Here is a 26,182-nt window from a genome sequence, read left to right on the forward strand (position 1 = left end):
ATTGCTAGTGTCCTAAGCTAGCTGCCTGCCTAAAGCAGAAACAAATCCTTTCTGGAGAAAAGAAACATTTCAGAGTCTTAAATTATCTCTGTAAATTTTATATGCACAACATCTGGTTCCTTAAAAAAGTAAGCTAAATATATACATAATTAGGAATTTATATACATATATAAATATACATATATTTATGAATATATATAAAAAGACTTGATGAAAACTGAAGAGAAAAGCAGACAATAGAAACAACCCAAATGGTTCAGATAAAGGAGTTAGCAGACATGAACTCCAGATTTCTAATAATGTTTTCAACACAAACTTAAGCGTTTGAGTATAAAACTGGAAATTTTTAAATGAACTAAATTAAAATGCTAGACCTGAAAATACTGGAACTCAAATTTAGAACTCAACAAAAGACTTTCAGAGCAGATTTACATAGATGAAACTGGAAGGCAGGTCAGAAAAAAATCCAGAATGAAGTACAGAGAAACAAAAGTGGTAGGGGGAGGAGCTTAAAGAAAGACATATGGTGAAGACAACTAAATACCTATTATTGGAGTCACCAAAAGAGAGGATAGAGAGCCTGGGGAAGAAGCAATATATTTAAAAATAAAAAGACCAAAAAGTTTCAAAAACCAATGAAAAACATCAAGCTGCAGGTTTAAAGGGAACTACGAATCTCAAGGAGGACACATATAAAGGCTTAAACACATAGATATGTAACAGCAAAAAAACAAAAAGTTAATCCTGAAAGTGGCCAGAGAAAAAAGAAACTACCTTCAATGAAGCCACAGTTAGACTGATAGATTGCTGGATAGTACCATACATGTCTGTTGAATAAATTAAATCTATTATTAAGAACTTTCCCATGAAGGAAACTCCAGGCCCAGATAGCTTCACTAATAAATTCTTGCAACATCTAAAAAAGAAATAACATCATCATTACATAAACTCTTCCACAGAATAGAAAAAGAAGATTCCTTCCACCTATTTTATGAAGGTAACATATCCTTGGTTTAAACTGAGAAGGATATTATAAGAAAGAAAAATTACAGACCAAATTCTCTTAGGACACTAAGCAAAAAATTAGCAAACTAAATCAAGCAATATATTAAGAGAAGTGTATTAAAACCAAGTTGGATTTTGTCCCAGGAATATAAGGTTGACTTAACATTTGAAAATCCATCAATGTAATTTACTATATTAAAAAAGTAAAAGAGAAAAATCATTTGATCATATCAAAAGATGCAGATAAAGCATGATTTAAAAAATCAACATCTCAAAAACTCTGAGTAAAAAATAGGAGAAAACTTCCCAAGTCAGATAAAGAAAACCTACAATAAAACCTAATGCAAACCTCACACTTATACATTCAAAGTTTTCCCTCTGAAAATGGGAATGAGATGCCAATATCACCACTTCTATGCAACAATGTCCTGGATGACATAGACAAAGCAAGAAGCTAAAAAGTCAACAAAAAATATGCCAGACCTATAAGTAGAATACTATAAAACAATATTAAAGGAAAAAATTTAAACTAATGAAAGGATATACCATATTCATAGACTGAAAGAGTCAATACTGTAAAAATTCCCACTCTCTCCAAATTGATCTCTAGATATAATTTAATATCAAAGTCCCAGAATGATTTTGTGGAAATTGAAAAGCTGCTTATAAAATTTAAATGAAAATTAAAAGAGTAAAATAATAGCTAAGAAAAAGAAGAATGAAATTAGGCAACTTTCTCTACTGGCTATCACCTACAGTAATAAAGATAGTGTGGTACTGACATAAAGACAGGCTACTAAATGGGACAGAGAATCCAGAAATGAACCTCCTACATGTGTGTAAATTAATATTCAGCAAAGGTCACAGAGCAGTGGACCCTCCACGTCTCCTCCCTGTCCTGACCTATTTCTCTAGTCTGCTCTTCCATCCCTCATGGAAGAAAGTCAATTCTCCCTTCTTTCTAAAGCTCTGAAATCCCTCTCTGTCAGCAGATGAATTTGCTTCCAATTTCACAGAAAATATAGAAATCATAAAATACCCTTTTCTTGACAAACTAAAAATACATCTGAATCCATAACCATGTCTTGTTCTCTATAACTTCTGTTCAAAGGAAAAAAGCCGTCTCTTCCTCCATCAGCCCCACCTTTTCTGAGACTTTGCTCTTCCAATTCTCTTCCTCCTCTATTTCCTCTCCCTATTGGCTCTTTCCTATCCGTTTTTTTTTTTTTAATAGTTAAGCTCTTTCCATCTTAAAAACAAACAAATCAATGAAAAGTAAAATCATCTTTCCCTTCCACTTTCCTCTCCAAGAATAATCCTATCTTCCTCTCCCAATTCATGAAAGAAATATTAACTCTGTCTACTTCCTCATGTCCCCACGCAAGCATCAAACCACAACAGTCCATTTACTCATCACACGTACACAAATGACTTGTTGTTGCCAAACCCAAAGCCTTTTCAGGCTTTTCTTACATAGCTTTTCTAAACACTGGACATGCTCACAGTACATGGCTATGGGTGGCTCCTGGAGTTTCCTCCTAAACTTCTGGCCACCCTTTCTAGTGCCTGTCACAGGCGGTCTTCTGTTCATCTCTTAAATGACGGTATATTTCAGAATTCTCTATCAGTCCATTTTCTCTTTTCATTTTACATATGTCTGGGTGACCTCATCTATTTCCATGGCTTCAGTTGCTATTTATTGCTGATAACTTCCAAATCCACATTTCTATTCCTGACACGTATGACATGAAGTTCATAGAGACATAACACTTGGATGTGTTGCATGCTCTCTAAACAGGATCTTGACAATGCTGCCATTCCATCCCTCCTCTGTGAATGGCATCGTCCATCACGCAATTTCCACAACACTGTCAATGCTGCCTCCCAAAATATAGTTCCTCTTTACCTCTAGTATCATCATTTATTTATAGACACCTCCACTCCCATCTAGACCATCTTCTTGCTCTTAACTGGTCTCCTGCCTCCAGTCCTGCTCCCTTCAAATCTTCTCCATAGGAAGGTCAGATTGTTTAAACTTTTGTCTTCTCATTAAATTACAAGATTCTTGAGAATGGATATCATGTCTGTCTTGATAACCGATCAATTACTATAGTGACTGGTACATTGTAAAATTAAAGAAATATTTTTTGGTAGAGATAAATTGGCAACATATGTATCATTGTAAGAGCTGAATGTGCACATATACTTGAAAATATATAGGGCACATCTTGCTCCTTAATGGAAGTTAAAGGTAAATTATCGTATTAACCATTAAGTAATACTTCCACCGATAAAATTAGAATGTTAGGTCTTCAGAAAAGCTAACATGAAAAGTCATGCAAAATAGCAATTAAAGTGCCAAGCAAGTCCCCAAATTCCAAGAAACTATTCTAGTACTGTTCCTTTCTAGGAATTTTGTTTTCCAGTTAAAATACAATAGCTGCCTGTCCTTAGCATGTTGCAAAATGAGAGCAATAACCTCTTAGAACATGGATTCATGGAAAATCTCTGCTTTTCGGATTGAATATAAAGTTAAGCCAAAACTACATAAAACATATAGAAAATGTGAGGAATTTGGGAGTCAGGAAAGGCCTGGGCCTGGGGAAGGTTCATTCAGGGGATTCAGCTAGTAATGCAGTGCATTTCCCTTGGGGGTTTCATTAAATTCACCTGCCCAATTCTAGATTTTATTCGTAGACATTCTGACTAAGAAATATGAGCCCACATAAAGGTGAACAGAAGAAACCAGATTTGCATTTAATAAACAAAATGGAAAGCTAGGCTGAGGATGCTAGGAAAAGGATCCAGAGTTTTCACCAGATGTTCAAAGGGGTCCATGGCTCCAAATGGATCAGACCCAGTTTAATACAGTATCATTCATACGATACCATCATAAGAATAAGATTGACATTATGGGAAAAGCTAAAACATGGTGCTTAAGCATGTGAGCTCTTAAGTACAGCTGAGTTCCAATTCTGCTTCTATAACTTAGTAGATGTTTGACCTTTAGCATGTTACCTAATTTCTTTGTTCCTCAGTATCCCCATCTCTAAAATGTGGAAAGTAGCATCAACCTAATCAGAAGATTAAGTGAAACAATATGTATAAAGTATTTAGCAGAATAACTGGTACTTGGAAAATGTTACCTATTGTTACTGGAATAATCTTTAGACAAGATCAGTTCTAATCTTAAGAGGTTATATAATAGAGTTACAGTCAAGCCCCACACTTCTAAATTTATTTCCAATTTCATAGAGCTTTTAGAAGTAAGAACTTGATTTCCTCTGACAGCAAACAGAAAGACAAGCACTCATCTTTATGATGATGACCTGGTTCTACTTAAAGAATACATTAATCTATTGGCCAACTACTGCCAGGAGGAACAGCTCAGGCACAACTGTGCCCAAACCAAACTTGTCAGTTCTAAAATACATTCTTCAGGCTGAAGTGGATAATATTTTGAAAGTGTTCAAAATGCCAACTCTTTAATTATTTGGAGGGGAGTGTATTTATAGTTACTTCATCCTGGCAGGCCCACTCTGATACAATTTCACTCTATCAAATATTCCACACAAGTCATGCTATCTTGGGTGAGGTGGATGACTGATAACTCCAGCTCACAAAAACCTTGCAACCCAAGATCCTACCTTCCAATGCTTAAAGGAGCAGGACTTACGAGCATCCATGGATTTAGTTCAATCGTTTGTAAGGAAGCTTACAAAGAGAAGCCTCGGCCCTGCTGGCAGGAACTCCAGCAGCTGCCTCTGGACAGCAGAAATGATATTCAGTCTTGGCAAGAATGGAAATCAGACCCTTAATTCTGACCTTATGTCAACTTCCCCAGTGTCTAAAATGTATGTGCCAATCAACAGCAAGGACAACCTACATTTCAGCTATTCATCAGTAACTTCCATGTTAAATTGTTTGATACATGGCTCCAATTAGAAGCCTGGTTGCCATCAAATTGTAACATATTAAGAACAATTATGACTAGTGCCAGCGAGCACATAGGGTTCAAGTGGGTTCTCTAATATACTGCTGTACAAGTACGCCTTTTCTCAGATTGACATAGGTATGTCTAACAAAATCTTGGAAGTGACTACTCACTGACTCACCAATTCTACTTCTAAGAATTTATTCCAAAGAAATAATCTGACAACTGCATAAATTATATGTGTAAGAATGTTCACCTATGAACTGTTAATAATACAAATAATTGGAAAAGAACTCAATGCTCACAACGTTTAGTTGGTTAAAATAATTTTGGCATGGCCTTAGAATGGAATTCTATGCAGTCATTAAAAGGAAAATTTAGACATATTTAAGTATTGGCACAAAAAGTTATCTGAGATGTAAACTTTAAAAACCAGGTGCATAGTATGATCTAATTTTTGTTGTGTACATTTATATCTAACATATGCATATATCTGAATGTATGTATTATATATGTATATATAGTTATATAAATACATATTTAATTATAGGAAGTTATGCACTGAAATGTTAACTTTTAAAAAAATATATTTTTACTGATTTCAGAGAGGAAGGGAGAGGGAAAGAGAGAAACATCAATGATGAGAGAGAATTACTGATTGGCTGCCTCCCGCATGCCCCCCCACTGGGGACCGAGCCCACAACCCAGGCACATGCCCCTGACTGGAATCGAACCTGGGACCCTTTAGTCCACAGGCCGATGCTCTATCCACTGACCCAAACCAGCTAGGGCAACAGTGGTAACTTTTAATGCTTCAGATTATGAGTAGCTTTTATTTATTTATGCCAGTCTGTATTTTATTAAAAATTATCATTATGTATTACTTTTTTAATCATAAAAATAAGTTAATAAAAAATTTTAAGCCCAGATAGCACTTTTATTTGAGGATAGTACAAGATATGCACTGAGGTTCAACACATTCAGAATCATAAAAAAATCTCTAAGCTGTTTCTTTTGATCTTGTATCAATACAGGAATAGGCAAACTTAAGTGCCTTTAGAAGACAGGCAGACAAAATCACTAAATGAAATAGAAAGGGTATGTGGCAATAGGGAGGGGAAGTGACTACAATTAACTACAGAGCACATATCTAGTCTAAAGGCATCCAAAGTCAAAAACAATTCCCAAGCACTCAAAATACATCTACAGGCCCAGTGTGATTAGTAATTTGCTATTTAGGATCTTTTCAGTATAAACATACGCACACAGTGTGTTACTATAACTCTCTCACATGAGGACAATTAAACATCCCTCCCTCTGCATCTCCTAGAGTTAATTTAAGTGGCCTCTAAAAGGAGATATTTTTTCATATTTATAAATTATCTTTCTAAACTGTAATATAAGAAAAAAGTTTTGACTCCTTCTATAACAGAATGAAAGCAATTAATTTAATTAGCTTTCCCTTTCTCTTATTTGCTCTCGAAAGCTCAGGACCTTCCTTAGCCTCAGTTTACTGTTACAACTGTCTTTTCCCCCTCCACCATTTAGTTCTTACTCACTTGCTTTGATGGTTATAGTAAATGTATTACAGTATAGTATAGCATAGCATAGAATAGTATACTGTAGGTATATATACACCACTTGAGATATTTTTGAAATTCAGATTGGACAGAGGAAAGTAGAAATAAATTAATATACTAAAAAATAACATTAGCACATAATAAAATAATTGTAGTTACCTGCACACATATTTTATATACTTTGGTATTATCTCTATTTATTGGCCAAATTTTAAACTATATAATATAGACTCCAAATGTATTAAGGGGAATTTGGCAGCTGACATGGAAACAAAGTAGGAAAACAACAGGTGAAAAGAGAAGGTGAAGGGGGGAGGAAGTGGGATGAAAAAAATGATGCAATAATTACATTGTAGACAATGTATGTGCAGCAACTATTGTGCCAAAATAGAATAAAAATAGCATCTTTCTTCAGAAGCTTTTACCTGCTCAAGGAACTCAAAACCTATCTGGGTAAGTGAGTCTAAAGTCTGCCTCCCACTGCCTCCCGCTCCCCCGAGCTGCTACACCTGCCTCTAGCTGCTGCTTTACTGCCCGCCCACCAGAACCTGGAAATGAGAGTATAAATACTCCTCAAACTTGAAGTTTGGAACTAAGATGTTTATTAAAAATTAAAAATTGATGGTAGGTAATTATCAAAATGGAATGTGCTAAGATGACTAATATCAAAATTAATTATTAAATATTTTAAATGGTATTTTATTTTTACATTTATAAGCTGTTCCTTTTTTTAGGAATAGAAATTCCAAGGATCAATGAAATGCTGGGAAATTCTTTAAAGAAAGCTTTTGTATAAATTCAAGGCATGTGTATAACTTTGATGGCAAAAAACTAAGCAAATATTCTGCTCAACCATATATACATATAACAGAAGATTAACCAGCCTTTCATTTTTATTGACTCCTGAAATAAACTTCAATTTAAAGAAGTAAAACCCAAACACACCAGTATAATCTGGTTAGTTATAAGAAATGCATTTCTTGTTTACTATGAATCTTGAATTCTCATTAAAATGGAGTAAAACAAAACATCTTAGAAATTAATTTAATAAGACAAGGGTCTTAAATAATAAATCACCCTCCTGTTTATTTAGATTAATTTGAACACTTAATTTGTGGTTAGTGGTCAGAAAACTTTAGAAAGCGAAAGCTGGATAAGAAAGTAATATTATACCAAAGCCTAAATAGCATTTAGTATAAAGTTAAGACTTTCCAAAAACATTATAGGGTATAAAGCCAAAACATTTTTGAGAAAAATTAATTAGAGATAATGAGAAAGAAGCTTCATATATTTCTTAATGCAAGGAAAGTCTGAAGAACAAACAAAATTTATAAAAATGTGAAATAAGAAAAGCACAATGGAGTGTAAAAGACAGAAGACCTTTCTGAATTGATTTTTAAAAAATGAAAATGGAAAGTGAAGTACCTTGATGATGTAAGGTAGCCTCAGTATCAGCATTTAATAAATATTAAAAGTCACAATGCATGTGCAGACTGACAATCTAAAAATAATTACTACGCAAAACAGAGAAAAATAGCACTGCCAGTATTATCCTAAGATACCAAAGAAAGTGAGATACAACAACGAAACCATATTTCATTCTCTTAAGACAGAAGTGTGGAGGAATCCCTGAGTGCTATTAAAACATTGGAAGGTTTATACAAAAGTCTGTAGGATGATACACATTTACTGTGTATACATAGTACATATTTATACATGGGATACATAGATACATTTATATTTATAAACCTCCCCATGAAGTGATTTATTAATGTCCAGAATGAATACCTAGAAACTCAGAATCAACAAACTAGCAGCAAATTACAGAGAAAATAATCACGTGAGGTCTGCAATCCCGTTTAAATAAAGCCCCACCAGGAAAGGGCCAGCAATGGCACTGGCAGTGATCCTGAGCAGCAGCAGCAATCCATAAAGCGTCTTAATTTTCTCGTCATTTAAGAATTAAGCCACTTCCAGTTCACACAGATCCTACCAGGTGCACTAAATTGATGTCATTATGAGCCATCAGGAAATACCTACCGAGACCTATACCAACACCTTGAAGTTTTGTTAAACAGCTGTGTGTTTTAATTGATTTGTATTATTTAAAATAGGAACAGTTAAAAGTCAGTTATCGGATGTTGTATAAAAGAGATGCCAAAAGACTCCAGGGAGACCGAGTTCAGAAGAAAGCCAATCACTGGAACTTCACTTGAGCACTGAAGATTATTACCAGAGGAAGCACAATTAAATCATCAGGTTATCAGCCATCATTATAAATCACCAGGCAACATATCAAGCTTCATTATTTAAGCATCCTTAACCAGTGACTGCCTGTATCAGTGAGAGTCAAAAGCAATCTACTCACCTAAGGTACCTAAAGAGTTCTGCTTTTTGTGGTGTTCTGATTTTTCACCCTGAGAGATTTATCCTGGAAATATAATGAAGACTCACTGAAAGTGATTTATTATCCTATTTTCTAAGTTTTAGACATCATACATTCTACAAAAGGGAGTCAGTAGTGTTTGGTATATGCAAACTGTGTACTACAGAGGCTCCTTCTATTCCACTCGCCACAAATATTTAACCCCGTTCTCTCAAGGTACTTGTATGGGATCATATCACAAAAAAATAATCAATGAGTTCCTTTCCACTTTTATCCACCTGATGCCATTCACTTACTTGTATTTAGACAACCTTCCCTGGGAATGAGGAATAAGAAAACAGTGTTTCTCAATTGAAAGTGCACAGTTCAGGTATTAAAAAGAATATATTTGAAAGGAGATATGACACATGTTTAATTTTATATACGATCCTCTTTTCTTAGTCTTCCCACCAACTCTCTGTAGATGCTACCATTGTCTTTAATGAAAAAAAAAAAAAAAGAGTCTCCATCATTTGTCCAAAGCTGGGCAGCTTGTAAGTGGTGGTCTCAGTCTAATCCACTCTGCCTGGCTCCAGCACCTCGATAAAGGCTCTTAGAGGAAGCAAGCCTCCTGGAAAATGGCTGACCCCCAAGTCTGGGCAGGAATGTGCAACAAACTATCACACCAAAAAGCAAGAAGCCAGCAAAGCTACCTGGCTTGTATCAAAATAGCTCAGGAGTCAAGTTAAAGAGCCTTTCACTGGCCAAAGAGAAGGTAAATCAAGAATCAATAAAGATAACCACTGCAATGAATTGAAATGCATAAAACATGTATATCCATGAACTCATAAAGTTATATTTAAAAAGTTCTTGATCACCTTTGGAAGATGCTAGAGAATCAACTATTATCTTGAGAGCTAGAATATAAAGAGAAAGAATCAAGTATGTATCCTGCCTTTTGTACACAAAGCCTACATCAGGTAACTAAGCCATTATAGAAGTAGTCCAGTTAATAAATAATGAATGATAGAATCAGAACATCACCACTCTGCAACCCTGATGAATTAATGAATCTAGGTAATAATAATCAATGGCTGCTAACATCACAAAGAAAAAGCAATAACTGGGCTTTATGTGCCTCCTGATAGAAGTATCCAGAACTTAGGAAATATTCTTGCCCCAAAAGCCAAACCTGAACCTGGTCAAGCCTCAAGATCTAACTATAGTTTATAAAAAATATAGGGAGAAACATTAAACACCACCGAGAGACACAATTAGAAAAAAAATCCAGCCTGCAAATACTCTAGGACAAACAATCATGTTTCTCAACAAAAAAAACATTAAGAAAAAAAAGAGAGGGAGAAAAGAGAATCTTAGATTCAAAATGTCTTATGAGATGTTAATCATTTTAATGTGTAAAGCTTATTTGGATTCTCATCAAAGAAAGTGTAAAAAGAAATAAAACATTTAGGAAAATGTAAACACCAATTGCTATTTAAAAATATTAAAAATTTTAAACTTTAGCTGTGATAACAGAATTTTGGTTATATTTTTAAGCTTCCTTACCTTTTTTTAAAGAATTAAACTTTTTATGTTGAGATAATATTAGATTCACAAGCAGTTGTAAGAAATGATACAAATAAATCCCTCATAGCTTTTACCCAGTTTTCCCAATGGTAACATCTTGCAAAACTATAGTACAATATCACAGCCAAGATAATGACATTGATTCAGTCAGATACAGAACACTTCCCTCATGTTGCCTTTGCCAGTCATACCCACTTCCCTCCCACCCTGGCAACCACAAATCTGTTCTCCAATCTATAGTTCTGTCATTTCAAAAATGTTAGATAAACGGAATCCTACACTATGCAACCTTTGGGATTAGCTCTTTACACTCAGCATAATTACCTAGACATTCATCTAGGTTGCTGAGTGTATCAATAGTTGGTTCCTTTGTGTTTTTTGTTTGTTGTTGTTGTTGTTAATCCTCACCTGAGGATATTTTCCCATTGATTTTTAGAGAGAGTGGAAAGGAGAGAGAGGGAGAGACAGAGAGAAAGAAACATCAATGTGAGAGAGACACATCAACTGGTTGGGATTGAGCAACCGAGGTACGTGCCCTTGACTAGAATCAAACCCGGAACCCTTCAGTCTGCAGGCTGACACTATCCACTAAGTCAAACTGACTAGGGCAATAGTTGGTTTCTTTGCATTGCTGAGTCATTTTCCATGGTAAGGATATATGACAGTTTGTTTAACCATCTACCCTCTCAGGGACATCTGGGTAGTTTCCATGGGCTATGTGAATAAAGCTGCTATAAACGTTTGTGTAGAGCCCTTACCTTTAAAAAATTTCCTTAAATATTTATGGGCGAGATAATATGATGTCTAAGATTTGCTTCCAAAAAAACATTCCACATTGGATGAAATACCAAAAAAAAAAAAAAAAAATCAATCATCCATGAGTTTGTAAGTACACTATACTATCATCTCTACCTTTGTACATGTTTATAAAAAGAGACCACTAAGAGAAAATTACTTATCTGATCACTATACACCCAAGATCACAGGAGCTCTTTCCCTAAAACACAGAGCCCACACCTCCCAGTGATCATTGTTGTCATATTCACTCTACCAATTTAGGCAGATCCAACCTGGGCATCTGTTAACTCTCTTTCAGAAGTTCTTTTTTTTAAAAAAAAGAAGTTTTTATTAGACTGCAGGGTTGAGGTAATAGGTAGTCTGTAATGTTGGACAAAAGCAGGTAAGTAATCACCATAATCAAATGTATGAGATTCATGAGTGGCTTGTCTTCAAAAGAGAGAGTTCGTGTCTGACATGAGCAGGTCCTTATCATCAAGACAAATGCTGAGAGAACAGAAGTGTGATTACCAAAGATGAAGAGCAACAAACTATAAAAGCACAATCAAGCCTGAAAATGAACTGAAATGCATTTTATATTATGCGAAGGCTGCTTTTGTTTTTAAGCTACTATAGAGGACAGGATATTATTATCATGTTCAGTGTGCAAGCTAATGATTGTTTAGCATAATTCTGCAAAATGGAACCTACTATTTGGTGCCACCAACACAAGGTGGGGCAAAAGTAGGTCTATAGTTGTGAATACATGAAACACATAGTTTATTCTTGCATTATTATTTATTAATTGTTGCATTATTTTCCATGTGAACAACTGTAAACCTACTTTTGCCCCACCCTGTATTAGCTCATTCTCCCCTTGGGCTGTATCATACCCTCCCCTTTATCCCACTATTTTTTCTCCACACAGGGCATTCCAAAAATGAAGACCCATCCTCTCAAAGATGTCAAGCAAAGAAGGGTACATAAATACCAACCCATTAGCTAATCTGGGACTAGAAGCCAAGACCTCCCAAGGAAATATTCATGATGACTTTCAAATGCCAAGTAGTGCAATGGCAACAAATGAGTGTCTCTTGCTAGGTCTTTAGTGCCTGACAGACACCGTGATAAGCAATTCTAAAGCGTAAACAAAGTTTGTTATCCACAAGTAAATCCCAATAAGACAAATTCCAAAGGAACATCTAAATGCTATAGTTATAATGTAGTTTGGTTACATCAAATACCCCTCCTATTAAGTGGGCCCACACTTGGTGTTAGGAATAGTAATGCTTACTGTGATTGGCTATGTAGAAAAAAAAAGTTTCACTAACAGACTATCTATATGACACTTAAATGCCTATAAACTGAAAGATATTAATCAATTCCATTAAGAATAAGTAAGGTACAGATTGGTTCATTTGGTTGGTTTAGTAACTTAGGAATTCTTTTAATGGAATGAAATCTATTCGTAACATCATATTAGGGAACTAAGCAAACGGAGTTGAGTTCAAAATCTTATTCATATGACATGAGTCAGAACAGAGACGTGTGGAATTAAAACCCCAAAATGACACAGACCACCAGGAATTGGGCTATAGGCTTGCAGTAAGGAGATTAATAACTGCTGCTAGAGAGAAAAAAAGGAAAAGGCTAACAATTGGGCTGAGGGACATGATGGAAAGCATAACTGAGAAGGAGCTGAGAAAAAAGGCAGTCAAGTTAAATACATACATATAGCTTTGGATGCTCTCTTCTTCTATCCTTTTGCCATCTTTCTTCACTCTTACAACAAAACATTTTCTGGCCCTATGGATCCTGGTATTACAGTATACAGTTTTGAATGGCTTGTGGTCAATGACAAGACATTGTTAGTTGAAACTCCTAGCACTCTTCACCTTGACATACTTGAAGGTCAATCTAAAATATTTTGCATAAAATAAAATACTCTTGCCAAAAATCTTTATGGCTGATTTGCTTCTATATCTTATTACCCTTTTATCATAGCAACCACCCCATACTTGTTCTACAAAACTAGGATTTCGGGGGTGGGGGCATTCTTGTGAGCTGAGAGGGTTTCAGAGAAAAGAACACGGGAAAGAACAAGAGAAGGGACTATATACAGACAGAACAAAAGCAACAGGGACAGTATTAACCCTGGGAAGAATTCCAGGAACAAACTGCACAAGATGGGTTCAGGAAAATGAATGGCTGCGTTTGGCAGGAGCTGAGACTGTGTGGAGGGAAGGGGAAGATAAGCTTGAAAGGGCAGGTCAGTGCCAGGGAGTGGCAGCCCCTGCAGGCCAGCGGAGGCATTTAGCCCACATGCCACAGGCCCTTGGGAATCTACTGCAGGTCTGCCTGTGGGGAAGAGAAAAGCAGCCGTGCTTAAGAAGATGTGACTAACGGTACAGGCAGGAGGAAAGGAGCAGAAGACCAGGGGTGGGAAGCTTTACTAATTGTTTCAGGCAAGGCTAAAGGGCTTGATCTAGGAGGGTCAAAGTGGGAAGAGAAAGGAAAAAATTAATTTGAGGGGCAGTGTGAAAGATACATGTACTTAAACCTAGTTTTGTCCTCAATTAAAACCTAAAAAAATGGTCATTTGTAATCATTGTCAAATGCTACTTATAAAATGCTAAGGATTCTTATGTTGATTGGGAGGTAAACTGTCATTATTATGATCAAATACATAAGAGGGCATAAAAATGTTAATGGTTGATAAAGTCATTTTTAAAGAAAGCTTTGATTAAGCTTAACAGAGCCTTGGAAAAATAAGATTTTGATATAAGAAAAAATTATATTTAAGGAGACTATGATTGGATGCAAGGTGATGAGTATTTTTAAATTTCTAAAATAATTAACTGCTTATTTTAGCAAGGTAGCTATAATGACATAAATGATTGACATCTCTACTTTTGCAAATCTACTTTTTATATGTACTTTTGCAGATCTATTTTCTCTGTTTTAGATCACTATTGCAAAGCTATTATTAGTCAAAAGTTAATTTTTTGCAAATACTCCTATGAGTAAAACGTTGAACATCAGATGTGACACCAGCTAAATCATCTATTTTTTAGTGTATATGCCAATTCAGTTTCTATTCTCGTTTACATAAATACATTTTTATTGAGCAGCTACTATACTTTAAGGACTGTGCTGGTGCTGGTGTACAATGAAGAGTAAACAGACATGATCTGCCCACATGACAGCACACCATATAGCGTGAAAGATGGACATTATTTTTTTGAAATATCCAAATATATAATTTAAAATGTGATAAGCACTATGAAAAAAATTACAGATTTTTATGAGAGTTGATAACAGGGAGGCTAAACTAAGACTGGGTCTGGGAAGGTTTGTTATTTTTAAGGAAACTGTCTTAGAAATGAAGTTTGTAAGTAGGTAGAAGAGTGAGATAGGAAAAAGAATAGGGAAGAGAGAACTAGGTCAGAAAGTGAGCAGAGGGCAAGGATCACCTACAATAACATGGAAATACTCTCTAACCTGTTGGGTGATGGTGTCCCAGGGTCCCTGCTGCAGCCGTGCCTTATAGCACTCGTGGACTCCTTCCCAGATGTCCTTCAGAGGTAAGGGTCTCCCATCTGCAGAAGAGCACGGGAAAGACCGGCAGTTAGTAATCCGTGTGACAGTGGTGCTTGGTGTCTATCTGAAACTATCAGAAGAGTATTATGACTTTTTTAAAAATCAAAAGAGTGCTATATGAATGACTACTGTCTTCCTGAAGGAAATTTAACCATTCACGTCTTTCTCCTTTGTAATTATCTAGCAGTTAAATTATCTGCTCATTCAGTGCCTTTATGAATCCAAATGTGTGTTAGAGAGAACTAACAGATACAAGCGTAGGCAAAGGATCAGAAAGACAGACTCCCATAGTCAGAAGGGTGCACTATGGATACCTCTGAAGTCTTAATTCTTCCTGCAGTCCTTAAAATCAGAGACCACACACATGCTTCTTTCGCTCTCTCACTGACCGAGTATCTGTAATGTTCAAATCACTCTGTTGGATACCACAGGGAATAGAGAGAAGGAAAACACACAGTTTCTCCTACTAAGGAGCCTGCCTTACTGTTAGGGAAACTATGACAAGTGTATCAATAGTGTATCAGTAACGAAAATACTGGGAGGTCACTGCCAGAGGAAAACTGCAGTGCTCTGACCGTCCAGAGGAGGGGGCCGTAAGCACCCAGTGTTTGTGCAGGTGGAGAAAGAGCTGTTAGGGATGAAGGGACCTGAGATTAGTAACCCTAACCCTAACCCTAACCCTAACGACTTCAATTATTCACCTATATTCTTAACTATTCTTAACCACTCAAATAATGTGTTTTATGAAGACCACATGGCAGAAGATAAGTGAAATGGAAAAACAGACATCTAAGCTCAGAAAAGGAAGCAGGGAGTGAACCTAAGGACGTCTAAGTACACTCTGCTAGAAAGAAGGTGGCCTAACTGCTAGAATCTAGTGCTGCGTGACCCATCCAGAGCTATCAAGTCCTCAGGACTTACAAGTGTGCTGTGTTTCTTAGACAAGTGGTCACTATCGTTTAAAGAAAAGTCATCAGTATATTAAGTCATTAGACACAAAGAAATCCTTGGTTACCAAATGCAACAAAACTTGGGGGAATACTCTACTAAAAAACAAAACTAAGCTAAAAGGCATTGTATTCAGACTTATAGGGTATAATTGTAGATGTGGTGGTTACGAGAAAGATTTGGAGCCTGGGCGGAATTTGAATCCTGGTGCTCGCATTTATTCTCTGTGTGGCTGCAAATGAGGATGGTAATTATTTTAAAATCTTGTTCTCATGAGGCTCACATCAGCGAACACACTCAGGACTATGTTAGATACCTAATAAGAGCTAAATAAATATTAGGTGCCTCCTCCCAGCCCCCATTCCAGTAATGTTCAAAGCTGAAAGAGTCCTTTAGAGACCATTATTTCTTAGAATTGTCCTATGTTTCTATACCGCGCACATTGTGTTTGATATAGTAATACACTAATACCACAGGCAGAGCATTTCTCATGTTTGACCTGAAAAGTTGAACTTTTCCTCAACCTTTATTTTCAATAAATAGCAATAGAATATTTTGATACATTTTCAATAAGTATCTTCATCTTGGCATTTATCTGGCGGCAGGAGACCATTATCGTGTGATAAATAGTTTTATTCCATTGACATTTCCATGTCTGTAAAATGAACAAGATTTATTCATCCAATTAACATTTGAATGTCATGTTTAGCTACAAGTTAAAAACAAGCGGCCTTCAGTATCTGTGTTATATTGTTTTCTGAACACATTTACAGAGTAGGGCCAAACTTTGCCCTTAAGATAAGCACTACTCGTCCTCAAAATATGCATATTCCACGTGTGTGTGTGTGTGTGCATGCATGTGTGTGTGTTGATGTTAGAAGAGGAGAATGGGATTTTAAGTAGTTCAGTGTCAAACAGCAAATGAAATAATCAAATTATAAAAAGATGACATGCTTTCAAAATCATTTTCAGATGTCAAAGTTAGAAGAAATCAAGTTGTAAGATAATAAAATGTTAGAGCTGGTATAATTACTTGTTTTATAAATAAGGCAACTAAGGTCTTCGGCCATATACATCTGCCAAAATGATGCAGCCAGTACGTGACTGCACTAGAGCTGGAGTTCAAGTCTCAGGACTCACAATTCCATGTTCTCCCTGCTACTCCATGCTGCCTCTGAAGACAGAGGCTGCATCTATCCTTTCCCACTGCAGTCCCACCATGTGCAGTTCTCAGCCTCTCACACACTGCAAATGCTTCATCAATATTCACTGAGTAAGTGACCAATGAAAGAATGCCTTCCTTAACTTTATTTCCTCTAAGACAGACTACGGCTTTGGAGACCTAGAGAAGAATCCTGGTTTAATATCTGTTAGTCAGTAATGATTTTAATTTTATTCCTGAAAATATATTTTAGTCAACAATCTAAGGATGAAGTAGGTGGTTTGGCTATTCCCACTGTCAACAACCTGCATACTCTGTGAGAAACAGTCATCCAAAATGCAATGATCAGCAGCACAGGAACTCTATGGAGAGACCCAAAACAAATGTTATATTTTCACCAGATTTGATGCTAGAACTGAGGTGATGTGCCATAAGTTTTCAAACAACACTAAATTTAGAGGAAAAAAAGATATAATACCTACGAATACAGGAGCAAAAACTGACCTCGTCAACTTAAAATAATAATCACAAGGAGTTAATGATTTCAAAACATAAAAAATGGATGACACTCCTGTATGCATGTTAATAAGAGTGCTAGTTACCAGTTGCTATAAAGAGAACAGTGTATTTTGTGAATAGATGTGACTTTGTTCTCTATTGCATTTACAGAACCATTTAAAAACACATGTATTAATGATAGTTAAATGAGTGCTTGTACAAGCTACCTTGACAAGAGTGTAAATCTCTCTAGTTTCTGCTGACCATTTACACTGTAGAAGATCTGGGTGATAGAGCTTTGTCTCTCTCACATACAGATATAACAAAAATGATTTAATAAAGTGCAATATGGATTCCTTTCCTGAGGCTTCATCATTTGTTTGCTTAATCATAGCTCACACCTTCATGATCAAAGACATACAAGAGTTAGTTTTGCATTCTTTTATACTATACACCAACTAATTTTTTTACCTAATCAGCAATATCTTCATCCATGCCATACATTACTGACACCTAAAATATATTCAAGTATGATTGTGGCTAATTATTCCAAAAACAAAATGGAGCCTTCAGAAATACCAATGAAATCATTGCACTGAGTTAGTCAAACATATAAAGAACCACTTTACAAAACAGAGCTTAAATATGGCAGACATTTTAAGAATGTTGTAATATTCTATCTATTCTGTCTATATACAAACCTTTAGCTTAAGTTAAAATGTGGGCATAAACAAGTACTTGCTTAAGCTCATGTAACACATCATGCCTTCATGTTCAGTTCAAAGTATCTTCAATCAGAAACTTTAAGCCCTGTTAAGAGGGTCTATTTTTTCTGTCTGGCCTCAGTCAGAGGAGACATAAGCATACTCAATCAACAACTCTCTAGTTTCAGACCCTAGATATTCGATAGCACCAATTTGAACATGTTTAGAAATCTCATTAATCACACTGAGGCTGAGAAGCTCAGTATAATCCCTCGCATTCTTGAAAAAGTGAAATAGAAGCCAAAACAATTTCAGAAGTAGTCCACAAAGTGAGCACGGTAAATTAAGGTCATTAATTTAATAAGCATTTACTGCATGCCTACTATGTGTCTCTATCACCTGAAATGATACTACACATTTGAGTTAAAGGAATGTTCTGTCAACAACCTAAAATGTCAATGACAAAAGAAGAAGAGACATTGGATGAAAAATGGAATAATTAAAAAGTACAATCTTTAGCAACTGCCAGTAGCATTTAATTTAACATTTTCATATAAAATCTCTCGATTGAATAATAACCTACATGTCAAGTAATCTATATATTACTCAAAATGTGCAGCTTTCTAAATTAAATTTCTCAAGGTTATTAGTTTTCATGAACCAAATAACAATGTGAAATATTTCACTAGCACTACCTAACTCCAGTACAAGCACGCTGAAGTAACCTTTATCTTATTGTGCGTGGTTTCACTGAAGCTCATAACTCCTGAAATGAAGATTACAGAAAGTATAAATTATTTAGAGTAAGTTTAAGAATAATGTTCTCAATGTGGTCACTAGAAATAAAAAGAAAAGAGTGGGTTTTTCACAATGAAATATGCCATTATTCAGTATATTGTCTCCAAGAGTGCTTGAAGAATATAAAAATTCATGTCATACTCCACAGTAAGACAGCGATGATGCTCCACCAAAGGGGAAAATTCATTTTTGCTTCAGTGAGAAAATTACATTGCGATATGAAATGAGTGTTAATTGTTCATGTGCATTCATATCAGCTACTGTGCTGGCTAATTCTGCAATTTTTATTTATCCCTACACACATTGTTTAGCATTTTGTATCTCTCTTAATCTTAGGAAATATGAATAAAAATTCCTCAAATATAGATTCTTTTTACTTATGTATGGCATCAATTAATTGACTCGTGTTCCTTAAATTTTAGTTGTTATTTGAATGACAGTGTCAAGCAGTAAGAAAAAAAAATGGGGGCGGGCATAGAGTTTGAGCCTCAACTCCTTAGTTTTCCATGTACCCTTGAATGCATCATTGAACTTTTCTGAGAACTCAATTTTTACACCTGTGCATGGTATAATAAAAGTTCCTACCTTACAAGGTTATGTGTGAGGAACAAGATACATAACTTAGCCAGCACTGTTGAAAGGTACTATGTGTCAAGCCTCATTTTATGTATTAGCTCACAATCCTCAAAACTCTATGAAGTTGGTCTTATTAATATTATCTCAAATTGGTGGCAGTTTTTAACCTCTCTTGTGGTCCTTAACATATTCTTCTTGTTACAGTGAATTTCAGATGATGAAAGAAAGGAAGCAAAGTTCAATATGTCCCCCCAAGGTCATAGAGTTAGTAAGTAGCAGAGCTAGGAATCAGAACCAAGGCTTTCCAGCTCCAGACCCTGCACTTTCACCATTATAATGTATGCCTCCGAACCCAAGAGCTCTTTGTAAACCATAAAGGGATACACACGTGAGTTGTATCTTTGACTTGGTTGCTGTTGTCACTCGTTGTCTCCACCCACACTGCCTAACCTAGGAGTCTCTAGAATTCTGCCTCTCCTGGTTTTCTCACTGGGCCAGGCCTGTCCTTTCCATCACTGCATGGACAAATCCCAAGTCCAGCAGCCATAGCCTCTCTTGATTACTCCAGCTCAAGGTAATCTCTGCCCTTTGAGCCTTGGTGGCGATTTATTTTAAATCCAGCTTTACTGAGATAGAATCTATAATAATAAAAGGGTAATACGCTAATTAGACTAGACATCCTTCCGGATGAAGCTGGGGCTGGAGCAAACCCCAGGTCCCAGGTGCCAGAGGGAAGCTGGTGCCGGCAGCTGGGGGAAGGAAGGCCTACTCTTGCACGAATTTTCGTGCATCGGGCCTCTAGTGAACATATAACATTGTGGAAGTTTAAGGTATACAACATGATGATTTCATATACATACGTATTGGGAAATGATTGCCTCAATAACGTTAGTTAATACATTCATTACCTCACATAGTTACCTTTCTTTGGTGTGTGTGTAGTGAGAACTTTTTAAAAAATCTAATCTCTTAATAACTTTCATGTATATAATACAGTATTATTAACTATTCACTATGCTGTACATTACATCCCCAGAACTTACTCATCTTAGGGCTGAAAATTTATACCCTTTGACCAACATTTCTCCATTTTCCCCATCCTCCAGCCTCTGGCAAACACCAATCTACTCTCCGCTTGGTGGCAGTTTTTACCTCTCTTGTGGTCCTTATCATATCCTTCTTGTTACAGTGAATTTCAGATCTGGCTTTTTCCCCTTGCTGGACTGAAAGCTCTGTGAGGGCATCATCCACCTCTGATTTCCTTTACTCATCCCTGCATTCCACAGACTGCTTCATGCCTTGTGCATAAACCTTTTCCAGTGAATGGATAGATGAATAATCTAGAGTAATTAGCACAATTACTACTAGTAATAAAGACTTGACAATCATGATGAGAAATTCATTAGTTAAGTGTTTCATGATTATATTTTAAGAACTTCATACTTATACAAAAACCCATGGTATTAAGTAGATGAAAATACTATGGATATTTGATTTTCAGTATTCAAACATACTTCCAATTTGGGAGAGAAATTCCAAAATAAATGGAAGACAGAGCCCCATTCTACACCACAAAAGCCCAACAGAGGCATTTCCTCATCTTGTAATTCTTAATGCCTTCAGTTGACTCTGTGATCTAACCTTCCAATAAGTCCTTTCTGCTTATCATAGTTGGGTTCAATTTTTTGCAACTAAATATACCTAACTAATATAGTCCTAATAAATGGTTTAAAACTCTTGCCTATTAATTATCTACATTCCAAATTATCAGCCCCAACTTTTATTTTTTAAAATTTCTTTATTGATTAAGGTGTCACATATTTGTCCTCATCCCCCCATTCCCATCCCACACCCCTCCCCACGGATGCCCCAACCCCCTGTTGAACTTAACCATTGGATAGGCTCATATGCATGCACACAAGTCCTTTGGTTGATCTCTCCCCCCCCCCCCCCCTATCCGCCCTCTGAGGCCCGCTAGTCCGATCAATGCCTCCTTGTTTCTGGTTCTGTTCTTGTTCATCAGTCTATGCTGTTCATCATTTCCCCTAGATGAGCGAGATCATGTGTCACTAGAGATATACTTATAAGAACTGAATGTGAGACGAGCAATAATAGTTATGCTGACAGGCAAATGAATCAGTCTGTAGTGAGTTTCTTTCTGGACCAACAGTTCTTTAGAGACCCAATTTCAATGTCCACCAGTTCCTTATGTGTACATGTCAGCACTGACCCCTCAGCTCTGGATGGTGGACAAATGGTGGTAACATAGGTCCAACTCCCTCTGGTTTGGTCTCGGCCTGACCCAGGGGCACGGCTTCACCTGGACTCAGGGGCACGTGGCCTCACACGGACCTAGGTGCGCGAGGCCTCACCCGGATCCAGGGACACATGGCCTCACCCGGACCCAGGGGCGCGTGGCCTCTCCCAGACCCAGGGGCGTGTGGCCTCACCCGGACCCGGGACCCAGCCTCACCCGGATCCAGGGACACATGGCCTCACCTGGACCCGGGGGCGCGTGGCCTCTCCCAGACCCAGGGGCGCGTGGCCTCACCCGGGCCTAGGTGCGCGAGGCCTCACCCAGATCCGGGGACACATGGCCTCACCCGGACCCAGGGGCGCGTGGCCTCTCCCAGATCCGTCAGCCCCAACTTTTAAAATGTTAAATATTTGCTTAGTAATTTTGAGTAGAAAATAAATGTAAGATGTCTTTAAATCACATGATGAAGTTTATGAATATTATAATCTACCAGTGGCCCGGTGCACGAATTCGTGCACATTGAAAGGAAATTAATTAGAGGAAATATTTTAATATCGCTTTTCACCCTTTCTCTATAATAGAGTGTCAACCAAATTCACGATCGATAATGACAGATGGGAACACCCAAGAGCGATTGGCGCCAGCAAGACCTTTATATGTATCATGCGTGTGTGAGTCAACATAGCTTTTTATATGTATAGAATAAACTTGCTTAATTAGACCTGCTTTCTGATTTAGCTAAACTTTTTCCAGCCCAGTGAAGCACCCCAACTTCTCTTTCAGGTAATTGTTAGTAACACAGCAGTAAATATCAACACGAAGGAGATTATTATTGTAGATCACGCAGGGAGAACAAAGGGTAAAATATTTAATGGTAACTGCAGCAGTGTTTGACAATATTCTGTGTAGTGAGAAAACCTGAAGTCATTTTCAAGTTCCACCATTTCTTACTTCTTTTCAGTTGGGTCAAGTTTCTAAGCTTTCTAAATCGCCATTTTCCAGCTAATGAAAAGAAAATAGGATTCTACTGAGTCTGATTCCTATCTACGTACTCCAGGACTTCTGTGAGGATCAAATGAGATGAGGCACGGGAAAACACTTCACAGACATTTTGTTAAAGTGTAAAATGTTTGCACCTGGCTATAAAGCAAGTTGTGTTCCTGGGCTGAAGAAACTGCAAAGACGCTAGTTGTCGCTAGGGAGAGGAAGCTGGGCGTTGCTACGTGATGTCATTACCTGGTGCCCACAGCGACTATTTAGGGCTGGCCATGGGGACTTGGCAGTGTCAGCTGCAATTTAGTGGAGTGTCGCTCCGGGGTGCTGGTGGGGCCTGTGTCCCACTTGAAAGAAGCTGAGTGTTGCTTTGTTGGCCAAGGCTGCGCTGCCGTTTCTCTGTAAATGGTAAGTGTGCATCACAGCAGCTCCTGCATTGAGCGTCTGCCCCCTGGTGGTCAATGTGCATCATAGCGACCGGTCAGAAGGTGGGAAGGACACTTAGCATATTAGACTTTTATATAGATAGATTTTTATGAGAAAAATGCCCAGCAAACAGCATGAAGAGGAATAATTTTGAGTCACCTGAAACTGTCCATACACTGTGTTAAGAAACCTACAATAATGCACGATGCTGTAACCTCTCATTTAAATTAAATTAAACACTCAACCTAGCAGAAGTATATACAAGACCTTCTTGAGAAATCAGAAAATGTCCCAAGAGAACATTAGGTTCACAGGACACCCCAGACATCAATTCTAAGATACCATTATACATCAGGACCACACCACAAGATACATAACTCTGCGTCCGCTGGTTCCAAAGCAGAAGACATTCTACTTTCAGTCCTATTCAAAGTATCCTGAGGTTTTGATCCAGCTTGTTGGTCTGACATCCCAGCACTCAGCCCTTCGATTTCTGGTTCTATTCACACCTCCTTACTACCAGAACATGGACCTCTTATGCCTGTTGCTGCATCTTGACTACCCCTATTCCACCTCAACTCATAGAGAATGCAGTCTCCACTTTCTCAGCATAACACCTAGTACATGAACTTGAAGAACTCTATGATTTTAAAGAAGGAGAAAAGCAATAAACTAGTTTCAAGTTGTGCAGTGACTTTTTTCAGCATATTTTTAGAATAGGCTAATGAGTTTTTGTGCTATGCACACAGTAGGCAGTCATGTATATTTTAAGAGATGTTTTAAACAGGGCTGATTTTTCCAAGAGTAAGCAAAGAAATATTTCTTCTGGGACCACAAATAGACATTAATCCAGGAAAGCGAAAGTATAGTCTCTTGCAAGTAAGGGAATAAATCATGTCCTCTTTCTGGCCTTTGGATCCATTTAAAATATGTTGCTTTCTGTGTGGTGTTTTTTAAAATATGTTTTTATTAATTTCAGAGAGAGGAAGGGAGAGGGAGAGAGAGGTAAAAACATAAATGAGAGAGAATCATTGATCAGTTGCTTTCTGCATGTCCCCCACTGGGGATCGAGTCTGAAACCTGGGCATGTGCCCTGACGGGGAATCCAACCATGACTTCCTAGTTCACAGGTTGACGTTCAACCACTGAGCCACACCAGCCAGGAGTATGTGGTGTTTTATACTAACATAGGTCCCTGCAGTTTTGTTTCACATTTCTCTAACACCCTTTCTTTAACACACTTTTAAATCAGGGCTTGATTTTTCAATGAGATTCTTTTCCTATCATATGTTCCAACCCAGAATCCTACTTCTACCCTAATTCCCCATAATGTTTCAAAAATTTACATGATTGAACAAATACTTTTCATTAATTTTCCTCTATTATTTGGACCTTTCAGTTTGAGTATATTTGTATTAATTAAATAATTTTTCATTATTTTTCCTAATAACTTTCACTGCTTGCTCTTCAAATTTCACTTTAGTCCCTAGAATCTCTTTTTAATCTCCCCAAATTCATGTTCCATTTCATTATAATGTCTGGCTAGATTTACTAACTATTTACATAAATATAAGTGGCATATATGAACTTTTTGAAGCAATCTCTACAATCACATAAGACTCTAAATTAAATCATTTGTCAAATCATTTTCTATTTTCCGCTCATTGTAATAATTAACTAGAATCATTTTTGCCTAAGTCTTTAAGTACCTCTCTAATCCACTTTTTTTTTACCTTGTTCAATAAGCTGCTTTAACTCTCATTCTGTTGGCAATAATAATTTTTCCCTGAAAATATGTTCTTTCTGGCTCATTTTCTCTAAGAGGTCATTATTTTTAAAAATTTAATACAATGCTAACAATGCAGAAAGAGCCAAACTCCTTTTACTAAAACTTCATTCTCCATAATTTCTCTTCATCTTCATTTATTCCTCTGTTTTACTCAGTCATAATTTCTGCTCTAGGAAATCCCTCCTCTGGGCCCATTCACTTCTGCTCAGTCTCTTTCAATCCAATCCCTTCCCATCCATGACCTCTTCCATAATTTGATCTCAAATAGCTTATCAACTATTTCTTCCACAATTCATCTTAAGAAATCCCTACTGCAATCTGGCCTCTCCCTGTTCCCCAAATATGCCATGTTCCCTCCAGCCTACAGTTGGGCACTTGCCCTTCTCCCTTTTTCCAGCTTCTTTTCCCAACTTCTTCAGAAAAGCCAACCTGTTACCTTCCCTTGCAGGTTGTTGGACAGAGGTATGGATTTTATTTTTATTCTCTAACTTCCTCCAACCCCCATTATTCCTGTGTCCCTATCATTCTCTTCTTTGCATTCCAAAGGCCTCCTCTTGTTCCAAAGCATGAACAAGCCTCCTCCTCCTCCTCCTCCTTGATGAGTCATGCACTGTTCTCATCCTAAACTTTCCATTATTTGTCCTTTGTGCTGGCCTGTATCTTAGTTTGGTTCATGCTGCCTTTGAGAAGAAATTATTCTTTGGCTATTTCTTTTGCCCTATTTCTCCATGAGCATCCTTCAGGCATATAACAAGTGGACAGATCTTCCACATAAAATATCTGGGTTACATTTTTAATTCTATACCCTTACTCCCTGGGCCAATAATAGAATGGATCTACAGAAAGAACAGACATTCAGTTGCTGAATGGGAGAAATGTTTCCTTCCTTATTCAAAAGCAGCCCATCTGACTAATTAAAGAAATATGTCAAAAATGGTTCCCAAGAAGAACCCATATGTCAGCCCAAGAATTAACTATTTTGAAAATGAGAAGAACCACTTGGTCTATTTTTCAATAGAGATTGAGAACAAAGGAAAAGAGGAGGGGCAAAGAAGAAATAAATCGGAATTCAAGCTGAAATATAGAAGTCTCTAGTTATATCAGCGAAATGGGGAAAATATATAAGCTCAGAACTATGGTGAGATCAAAGCAGTAGGTGTACGTAAGGTTTTACCACATTTCT

At 37.0% G+C, this 26,182-nt stretch overlaps 1 protein-coding gene across 4 annotated transcripts in view; it reads right to left on the bottom strand.

Annotated features, from left to right (window-relative positions):
* The window catches only part of ATG10 (autophagy related 10), a 278,991-nt gene that overhangs the window by 33,966 nt on the left and 218,843 nt on the right, over positions 1 to 26,182 (bottom strand). For 3 of the 4 annotated variants that reach the window (XM_054715103.1, XM_008162000.3, XM_054715104.1), the window contains exon 5: positions 14,750 to 14,847. In XM_054715103.1, coding sequence (XP_054571078.1) covers positions 14,750 to 14,847 — 98 coding nt within the window. The remainder of the gene's footprint in view (positions 1 to 14,749; positions 14,848 to 26,182) is intronic. The other variant, XM_054715102.1, reaches the window with a different exon arrangement.

This window comes from Eptesicus fuscus, chromosome 4, assembly GCF_027574615.1.
Source record: "Eptesicus fuscus isolate TK198812 chromosome 4, DD_ASM_mEF_20220401, whole genome shotgun sequence".
Lineage (NCBI taxonomy): Eukaryota > Metazoa > Chordata > Mammalia > Chiroptera > Vespertilionidae > Eptesicus > Eptesicus fuscus.